Raw genomic sequence first — 24,038 nt, 5'->3', positions numbered from 1 at the left:
GGGAGAGCTGCTTTCTTGAATTGCTGCAGTCCAACCACAGTTACACCCATATTAGAGAGGGAATTCCAGGCAGGATTTTGTCACCGGATTTTAATTTCAGATTTATTAATTGAATCTGCTGTGGTGGGGTTTGAACGCATGTCCTGACAGCATTAGCTTGGGTCTCTGGCTACTAGTCCAGTGACATTGCCACTACATCCACACTTCTAGATTAGTGGTGCTGGAAAAGCACAGCAGTTCAGGCAGCATCCGAGGAGCAATAAAATCGACGTTTCGGGCAAAAGCCCTTCATCAGGAATACAGGCAGAGTGCCTGAAGATTGGAGAGATAAATGAGAGGAGGGTGGGGGTGGGGAGAAAGTAGCATAGAGTATCTTCGACCATGTCCTGAAACAGACTCGCTAAAATTGTACTCTATGCTCCTTTCTCCCCACTCCGTTCCAATTCTAGAATCCCCCCCCCCCCTGCTGAGAAACAGTTTGGTAGGTTGAAGGAAACCTGGGGGTAAAGTAAACATGGAAATGTAGTTCTAACTGTTGTATTAAACATGCCTTTTGGGCACAATTGACGTTTAACGCATTGTTTGAGAATCACAGATTTGTTACTATGTTGAAGGAGGCTGTTCGGCCCATCGTGCCAGTATGAGTTCTGTTATCCAGTGCCTATCTCCTGCTTTTTTTCCTCTTACTCCTGCATACCATTTCTATCCAAATAACCATGTTAGAATAGAGCATTAGCATAAACACTACAGAGCTTAACTGTTCCAATTCTAGAACCCAGCCCCCCCCACCCCCCCCCCCCCCACTGCTGAGAAACAGTTCCTTAAAACCTAGAATTGGCTGAGGGGGAATCTGTTAGAGGCAATAGAAGCCAGGAACATGGGAATGCAGGAATTAGGAACAGGTGTAAGCAATTCAGCACTTTGAGATGGAGATTCATGATCATAGCTGATCTTATCCTGGTCTCAACTCCACTTTCCTGCCTGCTTCCCTTTATTCTCCTTTTCATCAGAAACATATCTATTTCTTTCTTGAATCTGTTGATTGATTCTGCCTCCACTGCACTCTGGGGCAGTGAGTTTTACACATTCACAACCCTCTGAATGAATTCGTGGAGACAACTTGGTATCAAGGTACACTTCTTAGGAAAAGGAGAACTCTCAAGTTCACTACATTACATTAGGCCAACCCACCTAAGGTGCACATTGTTGGACTGTGGTAGGAAACCCAGACAATCACCTGAGGCTGGAATCAAACATGGGGCTGTGAGGCAGCAACACTAACCGCTGAGCCACCATGTCACCCAATCATGGCAGGTAATTTGATTAAGAGAGCACCACAATTGGTGGGTTATCCTATCCAAATCCAACATCTCTTAGCACACCCGTTCCAGCCTAGACTAGTTTTGATTCCTAAGCTCCCTTTCCTTAATTGAGATGAGCTAATTATGTCCAAATTAGAAATCAAAATTAGAGCATTCCTAGATTAATGTATCTTGATTTACAAACTCTATTAGCCTAAAGGATAATGGTCATTCTCCACTGGTTTGAGACCCCAAATGACCATTTAATTCATTTCTTAGCTTAACCTGGGAGATAAATACATAAACATCTGAATTTATAATGTAGAACTGAACCACTCTGCTACCGCAGTTGTATGAGGATGGTATTAGTGTTTTTCACCTAACTGGTTATCTGACCCCTCTCATAGTGAAAGATGTTAAATAGACCTCTTAAACAAAATCCCTAAAAAGATTTGTCTTTAGAAATTATCAACATCATCAAAACTTAGTCAACAAAACAGTAAACTGCCTATTCCAAAACTGTTTCTATATTTTTACAGATCAAACCAGTACCACTCCAATACTTTCACCAAGTAGCAATCCATTTGGAAAACAGAAGTTTAAACGAATAAATAAGAAAAGTGTCAGCCTGCCAAACATCTGTGGCATTAAACATCGCACAAAGAAAACAGTACAAGACAGTCCAGCTTGTTCAAGAAGCCTCGCATCGGTCAATGTTAAACCAGCAGCTCACATCAGCTTGCATGCTGTGGGAAACAGGTCCAACATGAACAAGGAGATGGTTAGCGAGACATTTGGACTTTTCCTCTTTGACAATGATCAGACTTATGTGGAGGAGAGTGTTCTACAGAAAGCAAGCTTAAACGTAAAGCTCAGAAACTGATCCAGGATCATATTCTACACACCACCAACCTCCTGAAGGAAGAAGAAACCATTTTTAAATCTTCCAAGTCTCAAACTAAGCCCAAGGAAAATAGTGAGTCACAGTCATTGGAGATGAAAAGACACATGGATGACCAATACTCTGAGTGGCAACAGAGTTTGTCTGGAGACTTTCAGCTGAGTTCATACACTGATCTACAGGCTTCCAACGGTTTACTTGTTAGTCAAGTTGCAGTTTCTGAAACTTCACATCAATAGGACAGTCACTCCACACTCAATAGTCATCCCTGCATGCAACTGAGATTCAATCTGTCTCGAAAGAGCATTTTGAAACTAGACTTTAAGCATCATCGTGAAACTTGTCAATTTACAAATGGATACAAACTGGTCGCTGACACTGAATTCTATCTATTTGATAGAACTGAAGAGAACGCTGTATTAGACACCTCCAGTCTACCAGACATAGTAGGATTTGCTTACAATAAATGAAAGAAACCAGAGCACATTTCTCTTTTCGTACAAAATTTTGCAGCAGGTATTTCTGAGCATGAGCACACTGGAACGTCCATTCGCAAAGAAATTGCTTTAGTGGATGAAGCCCATACATCAGCTGGAGATCAAGTTGTGTTGGGTCGAGCTATCACTAAAGAAACTGTATAGTCGCTTGAGAATTCTGCAGCACCTGCAGAAAGTACAATTGTAAACAGCATAATGACAGAAGATGAAATGAGCCCAGTACATCCTTTAGCTGGCCATATGCTTGGAGTGCACAAAGTCCAGAGCATTGGAGCCAAAGCACCACTACACTTGAGTCTGCTCTGGGGTCAGAACACAGTGAAACAAACCTCTCGCCAAATGTTAACTCAAAGGACAATGAACCTGGGCAATGGGATTCCAGCACAGGAGCCAGGGAAAACCACCTGAATAGGCAAGACGATCGATCTGAGGCAATATCCTTCCAAAGTGTCACTCGTACAAATAGTGCATCAATAAACAGGGAATCAAAGCTGGAAGGGAAGACATTTTCAATCTCCAGTTATAGCATACTCAGAAAGAGTCTCTGACCATCAAGCTGCAGAGATAAGGAGAAACTGCAATCTGAATTTTAGGGATTGTGATCACGAGGTGAAATATTCCAAAAATATCTACAAGTCAGTCTTTAAAATAATCGAGGAAATGCAACATCCAGTTCCATCTGATAGAATTCAGCACAAAGTGTTGCAGGAGAGTTCGGCGCTCACTGTCCAGGCCAACATTACACCAGAAAATGTTGTGATTCCGCAAGCCCCAAGTAAAATTGGTCTCCAGCCATTTGGATCTTCTGGATGTGTTCATGAAATGAATGACCTGAATTCAGCGCACAGTCGGTGGTTTTTGAAGAGTATCTTTGGCAACAGGATGGCAGAGCGAATCCCCACTGCTGCATGTGAAGGACATGGTTTAAGGTCGTTGCAGGATTTTCAGTTCAGAAAGGCCGCCAGGCATTCAGCCCATCATCAGATAGGAGCGGGGGCTAAGGGACCTGTAGGTGCTACAGGAGTCCAAGACAATGTCTGTGTACCTGGAGAGTTTTGGCAGCAGAACCCAGATGGACAATGAATTAATGCTAATCAACGCATTTTACAATCTGAAGAAAACATTAGATTTTGAATAAAGATCACATAACCTGACCATTTGTTGCACAGCCGGTTCTGATATAGCGCAATAGTTCCGTTTCCCGTGCGATCTCACGTTATAAGAAAATCATGTAATAGCAACACCACTTAAACTAATGGGGCTGCAATTGTGTTATAGCCAGTACAGGGAAGGAAAATTCGCATTCTACATGGTCTAATGGTCTAAGTTCTCCAATCACCTTCTAGCCAAAACAGGGAAGGAATTCTACAAATAATGGTCTAAATTCTTCAATTGCGTTATAGCCAATTTGTGTTGACAAAAGGTGCATTATAACAGAACCAACTGAATATACCATCTTTATTACTGAAAAATTATTTAAATTTTGCAGTTGCTGACAATTTATTACAAACAACAAGGCTAAGTGCTCCCGGTCTAAGGATTACAGATCTTTGGAATTCCCTAACCCATTGAGCTGTGGATTTTCAGTTGTTTGAGGCTGAAGTAGACAAACACTTTGAGTTCAAGTCAGTTTACATGATTTGCACTGATGCACAAATATGAATGAATAATCAGTTTGAAATCTTCAGTATTAATGTTGTAATATTACTCTGATAAAATCACTCAGAAATAATTAATTGAGCTAATTTACCTTTTGGTTCCAGACAGCGATACTATTTAGAAGTCCAAAGCTCTGGTGCTTATATATATTATCTGAATCCTCAAGCTGTGAATCGACTACCTTCTGATTCTTTCCCTCTGTGCCAGCCCAGCTCAGTTGGCATTTCTGTTCCCTGTCAGTTCGAAGATTGTGTGGTAAGGCTCCATCCTCAAAACCTTAGCAGCTGGGCTGGCATTTCTGTGTAGCACAGAGAGGTGCAGCTCTTGGGAAGGTTATGTCAGTTAATATTCCGTCCCTAACCATCCCCACCGAAAGTGGGTGAACATCTCCCTTAAAACAATGGAATCACTTAGCAAACACACGTGAGAACAGCTGAAATGTTGCTGGAACAAACCGTGCTGAGTATTTCCATCCATTGCTATTGTTGCTTCAGCTTTTCAGCATTCAGTATTTGGTGAACACATTTTAACTGTTGTGAATGAAAGGTTTTTCCAAAAATGCATGTTGTAATTTCAATATACAAATAGAGCACTCATTAAAGTTTAAAATCAGAACTGAATTATTACACATGACGGACAAGCAGTGTTATTATCATATGGTTCACTCGAGGGGAAGGTAAGGAAATAATGTTGCAATTCTAAAGCCAAGTTATTGGTGGGACAGTAGACAGTGAAGAAGGTTTTCTAAGATTGCAAATGGATCGTGATCAAATGGGTCAATGAGTTGAAAGATGGAAAAATGTGAGGTATTCCATTTTGGTACAACAAACAAGAGTGGGGCTTATATAATTAATGGTATGGCCTTGTGTAGTGGTGTAGTATAGAGGCGCCTAAGAGTGCAGCTACATAATTCTTTGAAATTTGCAGGGTAGTTAAAAATGAACACAAGCATGCCAAAGACATTGTTCAGTCCTTTGAGTATAGGAGTTGGGATCTCATGTTGAGCTTCTACAGGACATTGGTGAGGCCGCTTCTGGAGTACTGTGTCCAGTTATGGTCATCCATCTATAGGAAGGATATTATTAAGCTGGAGAAGGTGCAGAAGAGATTTACCATGATGTTGCCGGTTATGGATGGGTTGAGTTATAAAGAAAGGCTGGATAGACTGGGATTTTTTCACTGGAGTGTAGGAGGTTGAGGGGGTGACCTTTTAGAGTTTTATAAAATCATGAGTGGTATAAATAGGGTTAATGATAGGTGTCCCCTTCGGATGGGGACATATTGTTAAGGTTAGAGGATAGAGGTTTAAAAGGACATGTGAGGCAAATGTTTTACACAGAGGGTAGTTCTCATGTGGAATGAACTTCCTGAGGAAGTGGTGGATGCAGGCTCAATTATGATATCCAAAAGAAGTTTGGATGGGTACATGAATAGGAAAGTTTGGAAGGATATGGGCCAGGAGCAGGCAAGTGGGACTATTTAATTTGGGATTATGGTTGGCATGGACTGGTTAGACTGAAGGGTCTGTTTCTGTGCTTTGTTTCTATGAACTTTTTGGTTTAATGTGGTAGAGGAAAGCCCACTTCCTGGTCTAATTAGAAGAGACCCCTGTGATTAACAAAATACATTTTATTGCATGTTAACAACTAGTTATAGGTTACAATAATAAGGCAGACTTTGGGCTCTTATGATGCAGTGGTAGTATTCCTACCTCTGGACCTGAAGCTCCAGATTCAAATCCCACTGGCTCCAGAGGTTGGTAATAACCTTTCTGAACAGCTGGATTAGAAAATATTTATGATAGACTTTGTTACAGAGACTCTGAGGAGGATCAGATGCTAGCCCTTGTTCAGTTGAGATCCTAAGCTGTACTGTCCATGTGGGTGGGTGGTGTTTATGGCACTCAGTGTAAACCCTTTTATTACCATATACCACAACACGGTCAACAGATTCGAACACAGACAATGGACAAGTGTTGCAAAGGAGTCAGTCATGGAAAAAGGGATGAACACACAGACAGGGAAATTGGAGGAATGGATAGGACATGGGTGTGGGGGCAGGAGAAGGAGATGAAGAGGCCAAGATGTGGGTGGGTGAAGGGGAAATGGAAGGCCCAGAGGAAAATACAAGGGTGGACCATTCCATGAGGAAATTGGGCAGGGTGGTGATGGGAAAGACATTGGAAGAGAAATAGTTCCAATCAGAGAAGTTAATGGATGAATATTTGTTGTTTCAAATGATGGTTTAGTGTTTTATCCAATCTCTCATTCTGTTTCTCTTGTTTCCAATCAATAGACTTTATCATCTTCCCTCGTCAACATTCCGAGTCCTCTACTCCTGTTCACATTTCAGTTTTACACAAAGTGGAGAAATCTTGTTTGCTTTTTAAAAATGTGTCAACAAATTCAGGATCTAGTTTGTTGATTACCCTCTCACAAGTTGGATCTGATGCTTTGAACCTATGAAGCAGGATCTCAATTTTTAAAAAAAAGAACCTGTTTTAGGTGAGATAGCAATGAAATACAAGTTGATTTTTTTTGAAATATTAAAGACAAGCTCTTGTGGTAGTATCCCTACCTCTGAACCAGGGGGCTCGAGTTCATGTTCCACCTGCTCCAGAGGTGTGTCATAACCTCTGAACAGGTTGACTAAAGCTATTGAAAAGAGTCTGACCAGACTTGACTGGATTGATGGAATGTCCAATGAGAGGGCATGGTTTAAAAATATTTGGTCTCCCACTTAACATAGACAGGAGGAACAAATGCTTTTCCTGAAGTCTGTGGAGCCCTCTGCTTCAGAGTGCAGTGGAGCCCATGTCATCTAAGGCTGACATAGATAGATTTCTGATCTTCAAGGCATTTAAGGGTCTAGAGAGCAACAAGAATATGGAATTGAAGTCACAAGTGCATCAGGCATGATCTGGGCTGAATGGCCTACTTTTGCCTCCACTTATTCTTATGCGATAATTGTTTTTTAATGGTTTAAAGATTCAAGAATTGAATCCAATTGAATCCAACTGCTTTTGCACCAAGGCACTGGTTACTTTTAGACAAATGATACTTTTGTTCAAAATCTGGGCATCACAGGCCGGGCCAACACCTATGGGTCATCCATCATTCACCATCAAATGAGTGGCTCTCTGGGCCATTTCGAGGGCAGTTAAGTGTCAACCACATTGCTGTTGGACTGGAGTCACATGTAGGCCAGACTAGTTAAGGACGGCAGATTTCCTTCCCAAAAGAACATTAGTGAACAGAATTCTTCCCTTGAGGGCATCAGTGGGATTTAATGATGATTAACAATGGTCACCATGCACTTAGCTTTTTAAAAGATTGTTTTTTTTAATATGAGTGGGTACACGTTGAGGAATATATTTTTATTTTGGATGGGAGTAGTTATACTTACTAGAGTGCATCAAGTAATTGCAACACACTCCCCTGAAATAACAAAGCAACTTATGACATTTACCCCAGAGATCCATGGAAGACAAAATGACCAGACTGCTCATAAAGAGTCAATCTACGGCTGCATGCAGCTGTTTTCTTTTAATTTTTTTTACATTCACACAAAACATAGACACTTTATTTAAGAACAGTATAAAATCATGACATCTTTGCTTCAAAGCAATACTGTATAATTCAGAAAACAAGATACAAGAGAAAAGGTCAACAGAAGGTCATAGGATCATAAAATGGTACAGCACTGGAGAACACGACATTCGGGCCATCAAGTCCGTGCCAGCCCTTTCGAAGAGCAATCCAATTAATCCCACTACCCTGTCTTTCACCAGAATCCCTGCAACATTTTGTCATCCAAACATTTACCCAGTTCCCTGTCAAAGGCTCCTATTGAATGAATGTCTATCAGGCAGTGCATTCTAACTCCTAAAAAACCAAAGCCTCTGGCTCTTTTACCAATGACCAATAATCTTTCATTGTCTTAGATACTGAGTTGAGCACTGGAAATTCACTCGGCAATAGATTTCATTTTTTTTTGTAGGTACTTTTATCAAAAGACATGAATGACTTAACTGGTTATGGAAGCTCCAACTTAATGCCACCGTATTAACATTTGCGAAATAAAAGCTGTATTTTAAACACCCCGGCTGCTATTTTGAACTTTGAAAGGATTGGGCTGTATGGTCTCAGTCCACCCCAACTCGTCAGCTTGCTCAAGGTGATGCATGCACTTGTTTCCCGCAATTGTATCTGTCCCCTTACAGGGGGAACTGGTTCAGAGGAGAGGGTAACCTTGGGGAGGGATTGGCCAACTGAAGCTCCCTGCACTACAGCCAAGCCAATGGGTCTGACTGAGCTCTTGGAGCATGGTCAATAGTTTCCCATCATTCATCAGGAAACAAAATCATTGGCGCCATTTGTGATCAACCATGACAGCCAACCAAGGTATACAGCTTCTTTCATTCAAAACTCACCCTTTGGTTTGCATATTACACTGACGATTATCATTGTTTATGTACCCAAAGCTCAGTTAGAATTTCACATTGTTCCGATCTTACTCCTGACTACTTACATTGAATCCAGTGTTCTAACAAGGCCTATTCCTGCTGTCAGCCAGAAGAGCCACAGCACAATAGTTTCAAGAGGTTTGTGTCCATCTTACTGACCCAAGCAAAAGCAAACACGCTTGCCTGAGTAAATGTACAATTGCAATTCAAACCCCAGCCCCAGTCTGGTCTATGAAGTTGTTATGAAGGCTCTGAGCTTATTTTGAAAATACATTTGACGCCGTGATTTAGCTAAAGGCAGATGCAGCAAAATAACTGGGTTCAAATGTGTGCACAATGTGAGAACTGCTCTCAGTAACCCATCTTTCACACTGAGGCTAGGTGAATGGTAGCTGTAGACAAAGGTACTTGCAACATCTTGTAAAACCCAGAGAGGCTGTTGCTTATGTACAAATGGTACACATTACACAGGCATGTATGTGCAGCCCGTCTATGTTAAGTGGCTTATAGAGTCTTGCTGGGGGCGGGGGTTCAGGGGTTGAGGGATGGCAGGATGGAGACAAGGCTAATGCAAATTATGGCATCTGAGTGGCATTAGACAAGTTGGCATTGTAGAATATATCCATCTCGCATTGAGGCTAAATGTTACATGATGCAATTTATAAGTTCAGTGTGAGAGATTCTGTTTGTATTTCAGGGCCTGGTCTATAATATCGACCCCACCGTTTGTATTTCCAGGTCTGGTCTATAATACCTACCCCATTGTTTGTATTTCCGGGCCTGGTTATAATACCTACCCCAACTGTTTGCGTTTTTGATTCTTCTGGAAAAGAAAAATGCATCTAACTAGTTCTGAACATTCCTGGATTCAGTTCATGTAAATTCAGTCACAAATTCCAGCATTTCTTCAGAGCTGTCACACAAATGATCACAACAACCGATAAAGAACTGGATGAGCTATACAAGGCAAATAGACTCGAGAACTCTTTCAGATTTTGTAGGACTTGCCCTATGTTTCTGTATCTTCCCTTTTGACATCAGGCTTCCTATGCCTGGGCCTTTCTCTCTACATTGGCAGAAAGAGAGCAATGTACTGGTCTTGTCAAACTTATGTACTAATATCAGGATGATTGCAGCACGTATCTGTGGTGGACAACATTTTGTTGCAGAGTGAATTTTAAAAAAATCATTTAAATGGCTTGACAGTCTGCAATAGAAATGAGATAGCCCACCTCTCCTCTATTACCTTTACAAGGAGTTTGTTCTCACTGTAATGATATTTGCAGTTTGCTTGCTCTTAAATATCATCTGACTTTTCTAGCTCAGATCTTGCTACATATTGAAAACTGGAATCTCGCTCTTGATTCAGTTGGCTTGAAGATTAACACAGGTTAGAAAGACATCTGACTGCACAAACCACATCTGAGATGGCAATTCCTCCTGCACTGTGTGTCATGGTAAAGTGTGCAAACTCTTTTCAAAACCTTATTAAGTTTCTTGTCCCTTTGGCACCAAAAATTTCTTTGTGAAACTGTTGAGAGAGCGACTTCGGCATGTGAACAGTGGAAGGCTTGATGCTTTGTCCATACATGCACTAATGCCACGGATACTATTCAGTAGAAAGCACCAAAGACCGTTGTTCAGCCACAAATAAAATTGTACCATTTGTCTCCAGTGTGCCATTTGTCAATAAATATACTGTGCCATACATGGTAAACTGCACACGTTGCACTTTACATGATATAAAAACATATAAAATAAGACCATTGTCTGTTCCTGACCTTCTCCTTTGCATGCTGCTCCTGGTTGAGTTATTATCCAGATGGTGGCTGTATTATTGAATCCAGATGTGTTTTGAGGTCTGATTAGAGTAACATCACCAATGAGTGTGCTTTTCAATCTGTAAACTACTTTCAGAAAACTTCAAATCTCTTCAAATGATCAGAGCAGCTTTTTTTTTAAAAATAGATGGAGCCATGTGCCCCAGTGCTTGGAGAGAACAGCCAACTTGCAGGTACAAAAAGTGGGTCTTCGGTCTTACAGGACCAGTGTTCATAGCTGCGTTTCACTCCTTGCTGCCTCATTGGAAGGGAATAGCCGAAAAGAGCTGCTTTTCTGGCTATGGGAGCCATTTTGAACATTGGCCAATGGGTCTGAGCGTATCAGGTACCTGAGCAAATACACAACAATCCAGTTAGGAGCAGTAAAATGCATTGAAACATCTTGCATCTCCCATCAACTTAATTGGCATTTAATGAGATGGTGACAGCGTCAGACGTGACTTTGACTGGTTAGCAATTAGCGTGAAATGTTGGACAGCATTGGGCTTTGAAGTTTTAGTGCTGTTTGATTGATCATTATTGAACTTATCTGAATTTATAGGCACAGGAAAAGATCATTATCCAAACGAGCCTGTTAGTTTTTAATGGATGACTCTTATTTATTCACTTTCTAATTATGTCCCTCAATCTCATCCATCTTCAGAATATAGGAACATCAATTAGGAGCAGGAATCCACTCAGCAACTTGTGCCTTCTCCACTGTTTAATAAGATCATGGCTGATTGGACTGTGCTCTCAACTCCACTTTGTTGTTTTCCCATTAAATGTACCATTATCTACACTGCACCTATATTTCCTGATTGTACCTTTTCCAATCCTCAATTACAAATTTTAAAAATAAATTCAATAAGTTCCAACAACTTCAAATGTGGGAATCAAAACTATGTCTCCACTGGATTAGCCTATGTAGTGAGATCACCAAATCCCACAACATCACCAGCTCCCCAACTACTTTATAACTAATTGGAAGTTAGAAGCTATTTCATTTTTACATCATTGGTAATAGCCTGTGAATTTATATTGCCATAGAAAATGTTACTGTCGTTCCTGACCTGTTTCTAAATTCATCCGTTTTGTTTGTGCCCCATATCTTTGAAACCTTGGTGAAGAGTTTTGTTAGTGGATTCCGGTTGGGTTTGGTTGAACGCTACCCAGATTGTGTGTTTGAGCCTGTAAGTAAATAATGCCTCAGTTCAGTACTGAGGAGGTGCTGCATTGTTGGAGATACACTCTATTGAGTTAGATATTAACCAAAGGGCCTGTGTAACCATTCAGGTGAATGTAAAGATCCCACGACAGTATTTGAAGATGACCAAAACAGAGATGTTTGATTTCTCGTTTATCTTTCACAAATTCCAACAAAAAAAAATCTTAATTGCAGCTGGTCATTTGCTGTTTCTGGGACTTGCTGTGCTTGAATTAGCTGCTGGAATTGTTTACATCGTGACAATAACCACATTTAGAGCTGAAAATGTGTTGCTGGAAAAGCGCAGCAGGTTAGGCAGCATCCAAGGAGCAGGAGAATCAACGTTTCTGGCATGAGCCCTTCTTCAGGAATGAGGAAAGTGTATCCAGCAGGCTAAGATAAAAGGTAGGGAGGAGGGACTTGGGGGAGGGGTGTTGGAAATGCGATAGGTGGAAGGAGGTCAAGGTGAGGGTGATAGGCTAGAGTAGGGGTGGGGGCAGAGAGGTCAGGCAGAAGATTGCAGGTTAGGAAGGTGGTGCTGAGTTCGAGGGTTGGGACTGAGACAAGGTGGGGGGAGGGGAAATGAGGAAACTGGAGAAATCGGAGTTCATCTCTTGTGGTTGGAGGGCGCCTAGGCGGAAGATGAGGCGCTCTTCCTCCAGCCGTTGTGTTGCTATGGCCTGGCGATGGAGGAGTCCAAGGACCTGCATGTCCTTGGTGGAATGGGAGGGGGAGTTGAAGTGTTGAGCCACGGGGTGGTTGGGTTGGTTGGTCCGGGTGTCCCAGAGGTGTTCTCTGAAACGTTCTGCAAGTAGGCGGCCTGACTCCCCAATATAGAGGAGGCCACATCGGGTGCAGCGGATGCAGTAAATGATGTGTGTGGAGGTGCAGGTGAATTTGTGGCAGATATGGAAGGATCCCTTGGGGCCTTGGAGGGAAGTAAGGGGGGAGGTGTGGGCGCAAGTTTTGCATTTCTTGCGGTTGCAGGGGAAGGTGCCGGGAGTGGAGGTTGGGTTGGTGGGGGGTGTGGACCTGACAAGGGAGTCACAGAGGGAGTGGTCTTTTCAGAATGCTGATAGGGGAAGGGAGGGAAATATATCCCTGGTGGTTGTGTCCGTTTGGAGGTGGCGGAAATGACGACGGATGATACGATGTATATGGAGGTCGGTGGGGTGGTAGGTGAGGACCAGTGGGGTTCTGTCCTGGTGGCGATTGGAGGGCCGGGGCTCAAGGGCAGAGGAGCGGGAAGTGGAGGAGATGCGGTGGAGGGCATCGTCGATCACGTCTGGGGGGGAAATTGCAGTCTTTGAAGAAGGAGGCCATCTGGGTTGTAGGGTATTGGAACTGGTCCTCCTGGGAGCAGATGCGGCGGGGACGAAGGAATTGGGAATATGGGATGGCGTTTTTACAGGGGGCAGGGTGGGAGGAGGTGTAGTCTAGGTAGCTGTAGGAGTCGGTCGGTTTATAGTAAATGTCCGTGTTGATTCGGTCGTCCAAGATAGAAATGGAGAGGTCGAGGAAGGGGAGGGAGGAGTCGGAGACGGTCCAGGTAAATTTGAGGTCGGGGTGGAAGGTGTTGGTAAAGTGGATGAACTGTTCAACCTCCTCGTGGGAGCACGAGGTAACACCGATACAGTCATCGATGTAGCGGAGGAAAAGGTGGGGTGTGGTGCCAGTGTCGCTGCGGAATATGGACTGTTCCACATATCCAACAAAGATGCAGGCATAGCTGGGGCCCATGCGGGTGCCCATGGCAACTCCTTTGGTAAATAACCACATTTAACAAAGTAACTCACTTCAGAATATTTCATGGATATGACCGTCTTTAAATGTCTTTCCTAATCTTGGAAATTTCAAAATTGAATGAGCTTTCTCAACCCTGAAATGAAACTAGCCCAATTTTTTTTGTCACAAGGTTTTTCTGATATTCATAAAACTGATTTTGTTTCTCATTATGATATCTCTAAGAAGTCCAGAATTCCATGTGACTAAGTGACTGGAAGGTACCTATTGCTGCAGATAGTGTTAGACAAGTATTTTAAATACAAAAGATCTAATGATTTCTGAATTATATGAACTTAATACGACCTAGTATCTTATCATTGAACTGTTAATTTCACTTATTTGGAATGGAATATAAAACCACATTTTTATACAATACTCACAAGTACTGTACTAAACAGATTTCACATTTCAGTAGAGATGTGACTTTCAATTTTCCTCCCACTCCACTGTCTCTCACAGTTTGATTTGTGCTCTCCCTAACATTTTTCTTTGCATCTTTAAATTGTCAGTGAAATGTTATCACAGCACAATGGCTGTGAATGGCAACTTTCAGACTGCCCCCTTCAAGCATGAGCTGTTCTGACATTGGTCACTAAAGGTAGCAGGACAGATGGATAACATTGGGTGAGGTACTGAACACAAGAGCAGGAACGTAATGCTGAGCCCTATATAAGATACTGGAGTTTTTACGTAATTCTAGTCACATTGCAGGAAGAATAAAATTGCTGTCATAGTCATACAGCTTGGAAACAGACCCTTTGGTTCAACTTGTCTACGTCGACCAAGTTCCCAAACCAAACTAGTCCCACTTCCCTGCATTTGGCCCATATCCCTCCAAACCTTTCCTATTCATGTACCCATCCAAATTTCTTTTAAATGGTGTAGCTGTACCTGCATCTACCACTTCATCTGGCAGGTCATACCACACATGAACCACCTTCTTTGTGAAAAAGTTGCTCCTCAGCTCCCTTTTAAATCTTTCTTCTCTCACTTTAAAATTTTGCCCTATAGTTTTGAACTCTACTACCCCACGGAAAAAGACCTTTGCTATTCAGTTTATCTAGGCCACTCGTGATTCTTATAAACCTCTGTCAGCTAACCCTTCAACCTCCAATGTTCCAGTGAAAATAGTCCCAGCCTTTCCAGCCTCTCCTACAACTCAAACTCTCCAATCCTGGCAACATTTTTACAAATCTCTTCTGAACCCTCTCCAATTTAATAGTATCCTTTCAATAGCAGGGTGACCAGAACTGTATACAATACTCCAAAAGTACAGAAGAGCTTTACAAGAATGTTGCCAGGATTTGGAAATTCTGGATTTGAAGAAACATTGAACAAGCTAGGGTGGTTTTCCTCAACACAGGAGACTGAAGGGTGACTTAGTTGGGGTTTACACAATAATGGGAAGGGGTATGGTTGGAGGGTACACGGAAACTCCCCCTCCCTTAGCAGAGAGATCAATTCACAATGGGGTGCAGATTTAATGTGATTGGCAGAAGGGAAAATACTTTCATCCAGAAGGTAGTGGTCATCTGGAACTCACTGCCCAGTTTGGTGGTTGAGGTGGAAACTCTCAACTTATTTGAGAGGAATCTGGATCTGAGGGGCTGGGACCTGAAAGACTTGTAAGTGTGATTAGAAGAGGCAGCTGGTTTATTCAGCTGGCTCAGTGACAACAGTTTCTCCTCTTCATTCAAGACCCACTCTGGTGAATGACCTCTTGAATCTAAGGTGCTTAGAGGGTGCTATCTTTCATATGACATTCCAAGTTGCTGCTTTATCTTCAAGTAGGCACTTAGTTTACAGAAAAGGCACTGTTTAAGGAGGAACCTGCCCTGACTAATATATGTTCTTCATTCAATGTCACTCAGATTATCTGTTCATAAACAAATCACTGCTATTTGTGGAATGTTGCTATTCACAAATTAGCTGCCATGTTTGCCTATATTAGACCAACGAGTGTGCTTCAAAACTACTTTTGTTGGGCTATAAAGCTCTTTAAGAGATTCCGAGCATGTGAAAGATGCTATATCAATGCAAGTTCTTAGCTTTACATTTCTATGAAATGGCAATTACACCCAGTGGAACGTAAGACACAGTGGTTAGCACTGCTGCCTCACTGCAGCAGGGACCTGGGTTTGAACCTGGCCTCGGGTGACTGTCTGTGTGGAGTTTGCGCATTCTTCCTGTGTCTGTGTGGGTTTCCTCCAGGTGCTCTGGTTTCCTAGCACAATCCAAAAATGTGCAGGTCAGGTGAATTGGCTGTGCTAAATTGCCCGTAGTGTTGGTTAGGGGTAAATGTTGGGAGATGGGTCTGGGTAGGTTGCTTTTCGAAGGGTCAGCGTGGACTTGTTGGGCCAAAGGGCCTGTTTTCATATTTGGGGAATCTAATCCAAGACACAAATTGGGATTGGGGTAACTTTAATGGGGACTGGGTATTTTAATTGAAGGGGCTCTGCACGGGTTTAAAACAAATTAGCTAAGACTTGAGCAAAATTGTTGAGAAATATTTAAAGCAATCAGGGACTAAGCACTCCTGTGTTATCTCAGGAAAAAAACTGCAGAAGAACATTTTCATTTTAATAGATCTCTAATTATGCTAAATTAGTCAGTGATCAGGTACGTACACTATATCGTTCAGTTCCAGGCGAGTGTCAGGAGGAGGGTTAATCAGAATGTAGGATAATGTGTTCTGATGGTCGCTCATTTCATCTGAAGAAAAGGGAAATTAGAATCAGATAAAAAAAAATTTGCAGTTAGCAAAAAAACCCATTGTCGCTTACAAAAATTCAGATTAGGTACGGAATGTCGTAAGAATCTGTTCTAGACCTGTGACTGATCCATAGTCCACTATTTCCCCAAGGAATCATTGGGAGTGATGAATCAGTCACGTCTCACGTTGTTTGAAGATTATGGCAGCCCATTTGAAGTTGCTTTGATGTCGGGGGTAGGGAGAACTGGAATATTCCCCCTCTATTCTATCACCCTCCACTGACAAATTGGCCTTAAAGTGAAAAAATTGCATACTACTTTTTACATTTTTTTTAAATGAGAAAACAAATCAAAACAAAATGCTGCTGTTAGATGCTATGAATCTAAGTTTTATAAGGCTTTTGTAAGCTATAGACATAGGCAAACCAGGTAACCTCTCTTCTTCAGAGATTTTGAAGTGGTCAGAAGGATTGGTCTAGTGGAATAATGAGTCATAATGCATTCCAAATTTAAATGTTTTTATATGATGCACAGAACACTGAATTTTATCATTGTAACATATATAGAGCATCTCATTTGCAAATTCAGTGAACTGCAGGGAATCTGTTTGCACCAGGAATAGTTCTAACCCTGGGTTCACAACTCTCCAGTCTAAACTATTTTTCAAAAGGCTTCCTCATCAATGGATGAAGATGCAATTTACTCAGTACAGAAAGGCACAGAAAACCTCACATAGACAAAAACCTACAGAAATTGGTGAAAGCCCTTCAGTGTACAACTTTGTGCATTAGAAAATGACTCCTGATCAAACATCATTGACGTATCTGTCCCAGTCACCACCATTGGACACAGGTTCTAGTCCCAGAATAATGCTTTGAGCACTGGCTCAAGATTGCTTTATTTAACTTAGCAACAGTCACATGCTGTATGTTTACATTTTGGTTCACTGTTCCCATCCGAATGATCTGCATGTGCAGCAAAAACAGCTCTGAAATTATGGTATCCAAATCAGCCAGCGTTTTATGAATCCTGAGAAACTTAATGGGATAATAGTTATACATGTGTAAGAGTTCAACTGCAGTACATGCTAGTACAAAGCATATAATTGAATGTACATTAAAATAATCAACATCAATACAACTGTGTCCAGTAAGGATATTTTATAACACACCTCGTGCTATTTTACATCCCATTAATAATGGGTTCAGGAGCATCATAAATTGCTTGTGACACACTTTACTTAATAATTGAAGATCTCAAGGATTTGTCTATCCTATTTATGGCACTGATTCAAGATCATTAATGTTCTTTCAGAATCAAAATTGAAGAAATTTGAGAGTTACAGGTGTGTTATAAAACTAGGTTATCACACAATGAGACCACTTTGAGGAACAGCCCAAAGTTTTAGATTGTGCAATAGTATGGTGTGAACATGATGACATTAACCTTTCTTAGACTGACCCTCACAGTTCATGATGGTCATTCATGCAGACAGATAAGAAGCAATAAGGGTGTATGAGTTTTCAGTGTTCTGTATGGAGGGTGGAAGTTGTGTTTCAGCTCTTCATTTCTCCTCTGAAACACTAGTGTAACTGGTGGAACTAAAGTAGGGTATCCCAGAAGGGACTTGCCATTTCTCTGATGTACACAAGCACAAACAATGCATTGATTAGTTTATTTTGCAAAAAAACTGAATGTGGACCAATAAATTGGATTGCAGCATGACAGAAGGATAAGTTTACATGCACGTACCCCAAGTGTTTGAACCATCAAATATCTCGCAGTTGGCACAGCCTGTACCACTAGTCAGACTACACTGAGTGTAATCTGTGTGGAGCATAATCTGTAATTTTTCTGTAGTTGTTCCATCAGAATTGCAACAAATGTCACAAACTGAGTTGCTGAGGCTTGGATTTGTATCAGGATGTGTACACTGAAAGTTTATATTCTAATATGTTATAGATTTAATATTTATTTGAGTCCTTTGGTCATACAGAACTTTAATATTTCTGAAAAATCCGATGTTTTCTTGAAGATTTTTGCCTTACACTCATCAGGATATTTCACTAGAATACTAATTCAAAGAGAAAACCAATATTTGAACTGTGAGAGAAGAGAATGATGATTTGTTGGAGTGCAATGCATCCAAGAATGCTGATTGACAGTTAACTGAGGCTTGGTTTAAAATTTAAACAAGGCAGGCTGACTCTGATTTGTCAGAGAAATAAATCAGCAAATGGCAGTTACCTACTTTACAAGTTGCAAATAGTAATGATAATACGCTTGCATAATAGTGGCTACCCCGATCCGATCATTTCATGCAAACTCAAGAAAAACCCTAAGGTGGTCACTCTTGGTCCTGAAACATGCCCAGTTGTAGCTCAATGACCTGGAAGAATGGGGCGCCTCAAAACTTTCACCAGTAGGTGAAGCTAACTATTTATTTCTGCTTTTAAGCAGTGGCAGCAGGAGTGATGTTTACCAGCAATAGAATACTGCTGTCAAAGTAAAGAAAAACTACCTATCATGCAAAGGTATAATGTGATATATGAATTTCAGTGCCAGTGTGATGTCAGGTACATAGGCTGTGTATCCAAAGACTTGCAGATATCATTTCAAACAGCATTCCCCTTTGGCTATTCACAGCTGACAAGGTACCAAACCAGTCTGTGCTGGCAAAATTCATAGCATAACATTCCATGTGATTCTGCAATGGGGCAACATTTGCTGAACAATCCTGAGTGTGATGAATTATGCTGACAACCAATTTAGGATTGAGTGTTGGGCGCACAGTATGGTGCACTTAAGTGCATTAGAAGCTAAATATTTAGACAAAGGGCCCTGTTCTTGGCAGACAAAAAGGACATCAAGAAGCACTACCCCTGTTTCAACTCAACATAATAGGTAACAGCTATTCAATGGTTCATTTCAGAGAACAATACCTTGATGAATCAGAGTCACCCAGCTTGATCTAAAATGTAACTCTGCCTGGCAGTTAAACTGTCAATCAGCATTAAAGTGTACATTCTCCAGGGCACCATCTCTACCACAGTCCAACCAATCAGCAGGGTCCTCTCATGCAGGCTGAATTGCCCTTCGAATTGGTATTATTGCAAAATATCCTGATGGATGCAAGATGAAAATCTTTAACAAAATGTATTTTTTTCTGCAATGTATTCAATAGTTCAGGGCAGAAATCCTGACGATTTATCGTATTAAATGCCGGGAGTGTGACACTTCAGGTGGCACAGTGCCTATCCCTGTTCTCTTCATATACCGTTTTTACTCTGTGAAGTGTAATGGAGATACAATTCACTCTAAGCAGTGGGCTCTGTATTGTCGTCAGGACCAAATCATGCAACAAGCTTGTTATCTTTGCCTTCAACTGAAGAGTGCTATCTGACAAAAGACATAAGCAGCAGCCTGACATCACAAATACATTTATAGGCTGATATGAACCTGCAGAACTTTGACAGTTTTGAGAAAAAGGTGTCAATCAGAATTTCCCTCGGACTAGTATTTCCTCCTGGAAATCATTTGCTTCAATTGTTGATGAGTAGTGCCCTTTGTTATTCTCCTTTTTCATTTCTATTTAAAAGTTAAGCCTAAAAACATGAATAAATAAGTTTAAACATGAAGCAATGTTTGTGCTGTTCCCTACTGTCATGCTTGTAAAGCGATAGCTCATCAAAAACAAATTATCCACGGTTTACATTTCCAAAATCAAAAGGTTTCTATTCACGAGTAATTCACCTCAATTTGTAAAGTTCCCTCCAGGGAGGTTAGGGAAGAGAAAGGAGTATTGCTAATTGATTGGATCATTTCAGCAGTAGCTGAACATGTTTTTGAAGATCACAGTCATAATATACAGAAAAATTGTCTTGCATTTATTAATTTTAACTGGATTTTCTTCCCTTTAATTTGGGTGGCACGGTGGCTCAGTGGTTAGCACTGCTGCCTCACAGCACCAGGGACCCAGGTTTGGTTCCAGCCTCAGGTGACTATCTGTGTGGAGTTTGCACCATGTCTCCAGTTTCCTTCCACAGTCCACAGATGTTCATGTTAGGTGGATTGGCCATGCTAAATTGCCCATAGTGTCCAGGAATATGTAGGCTAATGGAATTAGACATGGGGAATGCAGTGTTACAGGAATGGCGGGCGGGCGGGGTGGGTGGTATGCAGGTTTTGTTGGAAGTCCCTTCGATTGATCAGTGTGGACTCAATGGGCCGAATGGCCTATGTCTGCACTGTAGGGATTCTGTGATTAATTATCCCATGGAATTATTTCATTGAGGGCTCAATTTGAGACCTGTCTGTGCATTTCAGTAGTCTCTTCTGGTTCTTGTTGCATACTTGCACTGGAAATTCTCAATGTTCGCTCACTGTCTGAGGACATTCTGTGCATCACCTCAGTCTAACACAAACTACCTTGGCAAGGCAAAGCATTGGCTGAAAAGTGCTTAGAATGAAGAAATAAGGGGAAATGGCGGTGTAACTCTGAGTTATTGACCTGGCTAATGCTCTGGCAGAGTTTTAATTTCAATAATAAAAACTGGAACTGAAAGTTAGTCTTTTTGATTTGTGTAAAGACCCAGCTGGTTTGCAACTGAATGAAATCTGCTGTCCTTCCTCAATCTGGCCTATATGTGACTCCAGACCCAAGCAATGTGGATGTCTCTTAACTGCCATCTGAAATCATCAATTAAGCCACGCAGTTCCAGGGCAATTAGGGATGAGCAACTGTTGACTGGTCTCACGTCCCCACCTCATGAAAGAATAAAAAGTTAATAAGATTTACTCCTTGATTCACTTTAACAGATGGAAATTTACAGGTTGATTTACATTGAAGTTTCCAAGCTTCCAAATTTATTCTTAATTTAATGCTTTTTAACACTCGCTTATGTTGTGGCCTTGCCAAGAAAGCTGGTATTTGTCGCCCGTCTTAAGATGCCAATGAATTGATTGCATTTCTAAACCAATTCAGAGGGCAGTTAAGAAACAACCACATTGCTGTGGGTCTGGAGTCACATGTAGAGCAGACCTGATAAGGATGGCAGATTTGCTTCCCTAAAGGACACAAGTGAGCCAGATGAAATTTTACAACAATTGACTAATGGTTACATGGTTACCATTAGGTCAGCTTTTAATTCCAAATTTGTTTGTCATTGAATTCAAATATTGTCATTTACCACAGCAGGATTCAAAACCTTATTCCCAAGATAAGAGCTTGTGGTCTGAGATTAAAAGCCCAATACCATTGTTACTACACCACCGAATCTCTCTTGTCGACTGCTCTCACTAGCTAATGTTAGAAAATGTAGTGTGACAAATCAGACACAATGTGCATGCAATCTGCTCTGCACTCAACATTGAATTTGAGCAGATGATATTCTGGGTTGCAGTTCCTCTTGTCAATTGTGAAAAAGTTGCCATTAGTGCAAAGTAGGATCTCCTGCTTGGTCCTTAAGCTGAAATCTGGTGAGAAGTTTGGATCAGAAGAACTTTAGCGTTGAAATGTGAACATTTAGCTTTGTACATGTGCTTGGCAATTGGTTAAGTAAATAAAAAAAACAAATCACTTCCACTTATGTTAAAAGTTTCTGGTAAGCATATCGTTTCAATTTCCACTCTTTATTTCTCCAGAAATGGGTCCAATTCCTGAACTTTTCAGATGACAAGGTGGTGACCTACTTCTTAATCCAACCACTAGAAGGTGCTGTTTTAGCAGGAGTGGGGTTGGTAATGAAACTCACCATCTTTCCTTGAGAGTAGCCTCCACCTGCCAGGTTGACTGTGCTGGTAGCAACAAGAACTTGGCATGTGGCCATTGAGATCCCTGTACTCAATGGAGGACCAGGGTGGGTGAAATACATTTTGGCTTTGGACAATAGACATTGTCTTGGCCACCAGTTTAAGAAAAATACTCCCTGGATTTTCAATTTTTGAAGTCAATGAACTGGGGACAAGTGTGCAAATCATTCCCATTCACTATAAACATCTACGGGGCAGATTTTACTGCTGGTTCTCCCAGAACACTGATCAGCTTCAAAATCGAGCTGATAACAGCTTGCCAGATCGCCACAATTGTCCAAACGAGAGAAATGGAAGTGCCACTTGCTGAGCATCCTGCTGTGTCCACCAGCACAGAGAGAGAAACAGAAAGAAAGAGAGAGAGAGACACACACACACACAAAATGTACCAGTGGCATACTGAAATGTGAATGAGGCCCACTGGCTTCGTGAAGGTAACCCTGCTCCATGGAAGAAACCATGTGGTGAATGGCAACACCATCACTGGTCCCGGTGAGGGCAAGCAGATCAGTCCAAATTATTTTCAAAAAAAGAAGACAAAATTTAAATTCAAATCAGAATTATTTGAAATTCCAGCTCTACCACTCATCCCAAGTATTCCTTATTGCTCTTCTTTGAAAGAAATTTACCTCTTGATAATTTTCATAGCAATTGTTTATAAGCAGCTGATGATTGTGTTCCTGTGTGTAAGAGGTATCCTCAATAGAATATTTCCTCAACACTGGACCTACCAAATGGACCTACTCTGGCCCAGCACTTTGTCTCCAAATTAACCAAATGTTTTGCACAATGAAACTCCAAGAACAAGCAACTATAGCAAGAAAGGAAATCCATTCAAGTACCTTCAATTTAATTTGTGGAAAGAATGTTTAGGACAAGTTTGAATTGTTTAAAAATCATCCATAAAGGAAAATGTTTATCGGTTAGAGTTAGAACTGGACTCAAATCCAATTGCTTCTTTGGGCTGTTTAAACACTGTGGCTCTTGCCACAAAGTGAGACTCTCCCTTGTGAGATGAGGGCCAGTGTATATGTATATATGACAGAGTTAAGATTGCATGTTGAGCTGAGGTCTCTCTGAGCATGCTGCCAGAGTTGCTGAACATTTCCAGGATTTTCTCTGTCCTTCTGTCAGACTTCCAGCATACATACTTTGCACTTGCTGGGATAGTGATTACCATTGCATTTCAGACATAGATAATTGTCAATTCTCAGGGATGGGTCACTTAGATTGTGGGCTTCTTGCAAACATGTAAAACTTTGGTCCTATTGTGTGACTACTTAATGTATATAGAGTCGTACAGCATGGAAATGGACCCTTCAATCTAACTGTTCCACACCAACCATATTCCCAAACTAACCTAGTTCAACCTGCCTGTGTTTGGCCCATATCCTCCAAGTGTTGTAGAACAGAGGGACCTAGGAGTTAGGTTACATAATTCTTTGGCGTTTGCATCACATCAATACGGACAGGGTGCTAAAAAAAAGCATCTAGCATGTTTGCCTTCATTGCTCAGTTCTTTGAGTAGATGAGCTGAGAAGTTATGTTGAGATTGTACAGGACATTGGTGAGGCCTCTTCTGGAGTACTGTGTCCAGTTCTGGTCGCCCAGTTATAGGTAGGATATTATTAAGCTGGAAAGTGTTCAGAAGAGATTTACCAGGATGTTGCTGGGTATAGAAGGGTCGAGTTATAAAGGAGGGCTGGATAGGCTGGGACCTTTTTCACTGGAGTATAGGAGGTTGAGGGAAGTGACTTTATAGGTGTTTACAAAATCATGAGAAGCATAGATATGGCTAGTGGTCGGTGTCTTTTCCCTAGGATAGGAGATTTCAAGACTCGGAGGCATATATTTAAGGTGAGAGGAGAAAGATTTTTTAA

General features: G+C 41.3%; 1 protein-coding gene and 1 long non-coding RNA gene across 10 annotated transcripts in view; both read right to left on the bottom strand.

Moving 5' to 3' along the window:
* The window catches only part of LOC140469694 (uncharacterized), a 29,498-nt gene extending 24,814 nt beyond the window's left edge, over positions 1-4,684 (bottom strand). Inside the window, exon 1 of the long non-coding RNA XR_011956207.1 lies at positions 4,450-4,684. This is a non-coding gene — a long non-coding RNA (uncharacterized lncRNA). The remainder of the gene's footprint in view (positions 1-4,449) is intronic.
* Positions 4,685-7,881: 3,197 nt separating this feature from the next.
* The window catches only part of kcnt1b (potassium sodium-activated channel subfamily T member 1b), a 412,195-nt gene continuing 396,038 nt past the window's right edge, over positions 7,882-24,038 (bottom strand). For 8 of the 9 annotated variants that reach the window (XM_072565807.1, XM_072565806.1, XM_072565811.1 and 5 more), the window contains 2 exons: positions 16,263-16,347; positions 7,882-10,993 (listed from right to left, as the gene is read on the bottom strand). In XM_072565807.1, coding sequence (XP_072421908.1) covers positions 10,876-10,993; positions 16,263-16,347 — 203 coding nt within the window. In that variant the 3' untranslated portion in view covers positions 7,882-10,875. The other variant, XM_072565812.1, reaches the window with a different exon arrangement.

This window comes from Chiloscyllium punctatum, chromosome 49 (assembly GCF_047496795.1).
Source record: "Chiloscyllium punctatum isolate Juve2018m chromosome 49, sChiPun1.3, whole genome shotgun sequence".
Classification (NCBI taxonomy): domain Eukaryota; kingdom Metazoa; phylum Chordata; class Chondrichthyes; order Orectolobiformes; family Hemiscylliidae; genus Chiloscyllium; species Chiloscyllium punctatum.
This window is presented reverse-complemented; position numbering and strand designations above follow the sequence as displayed.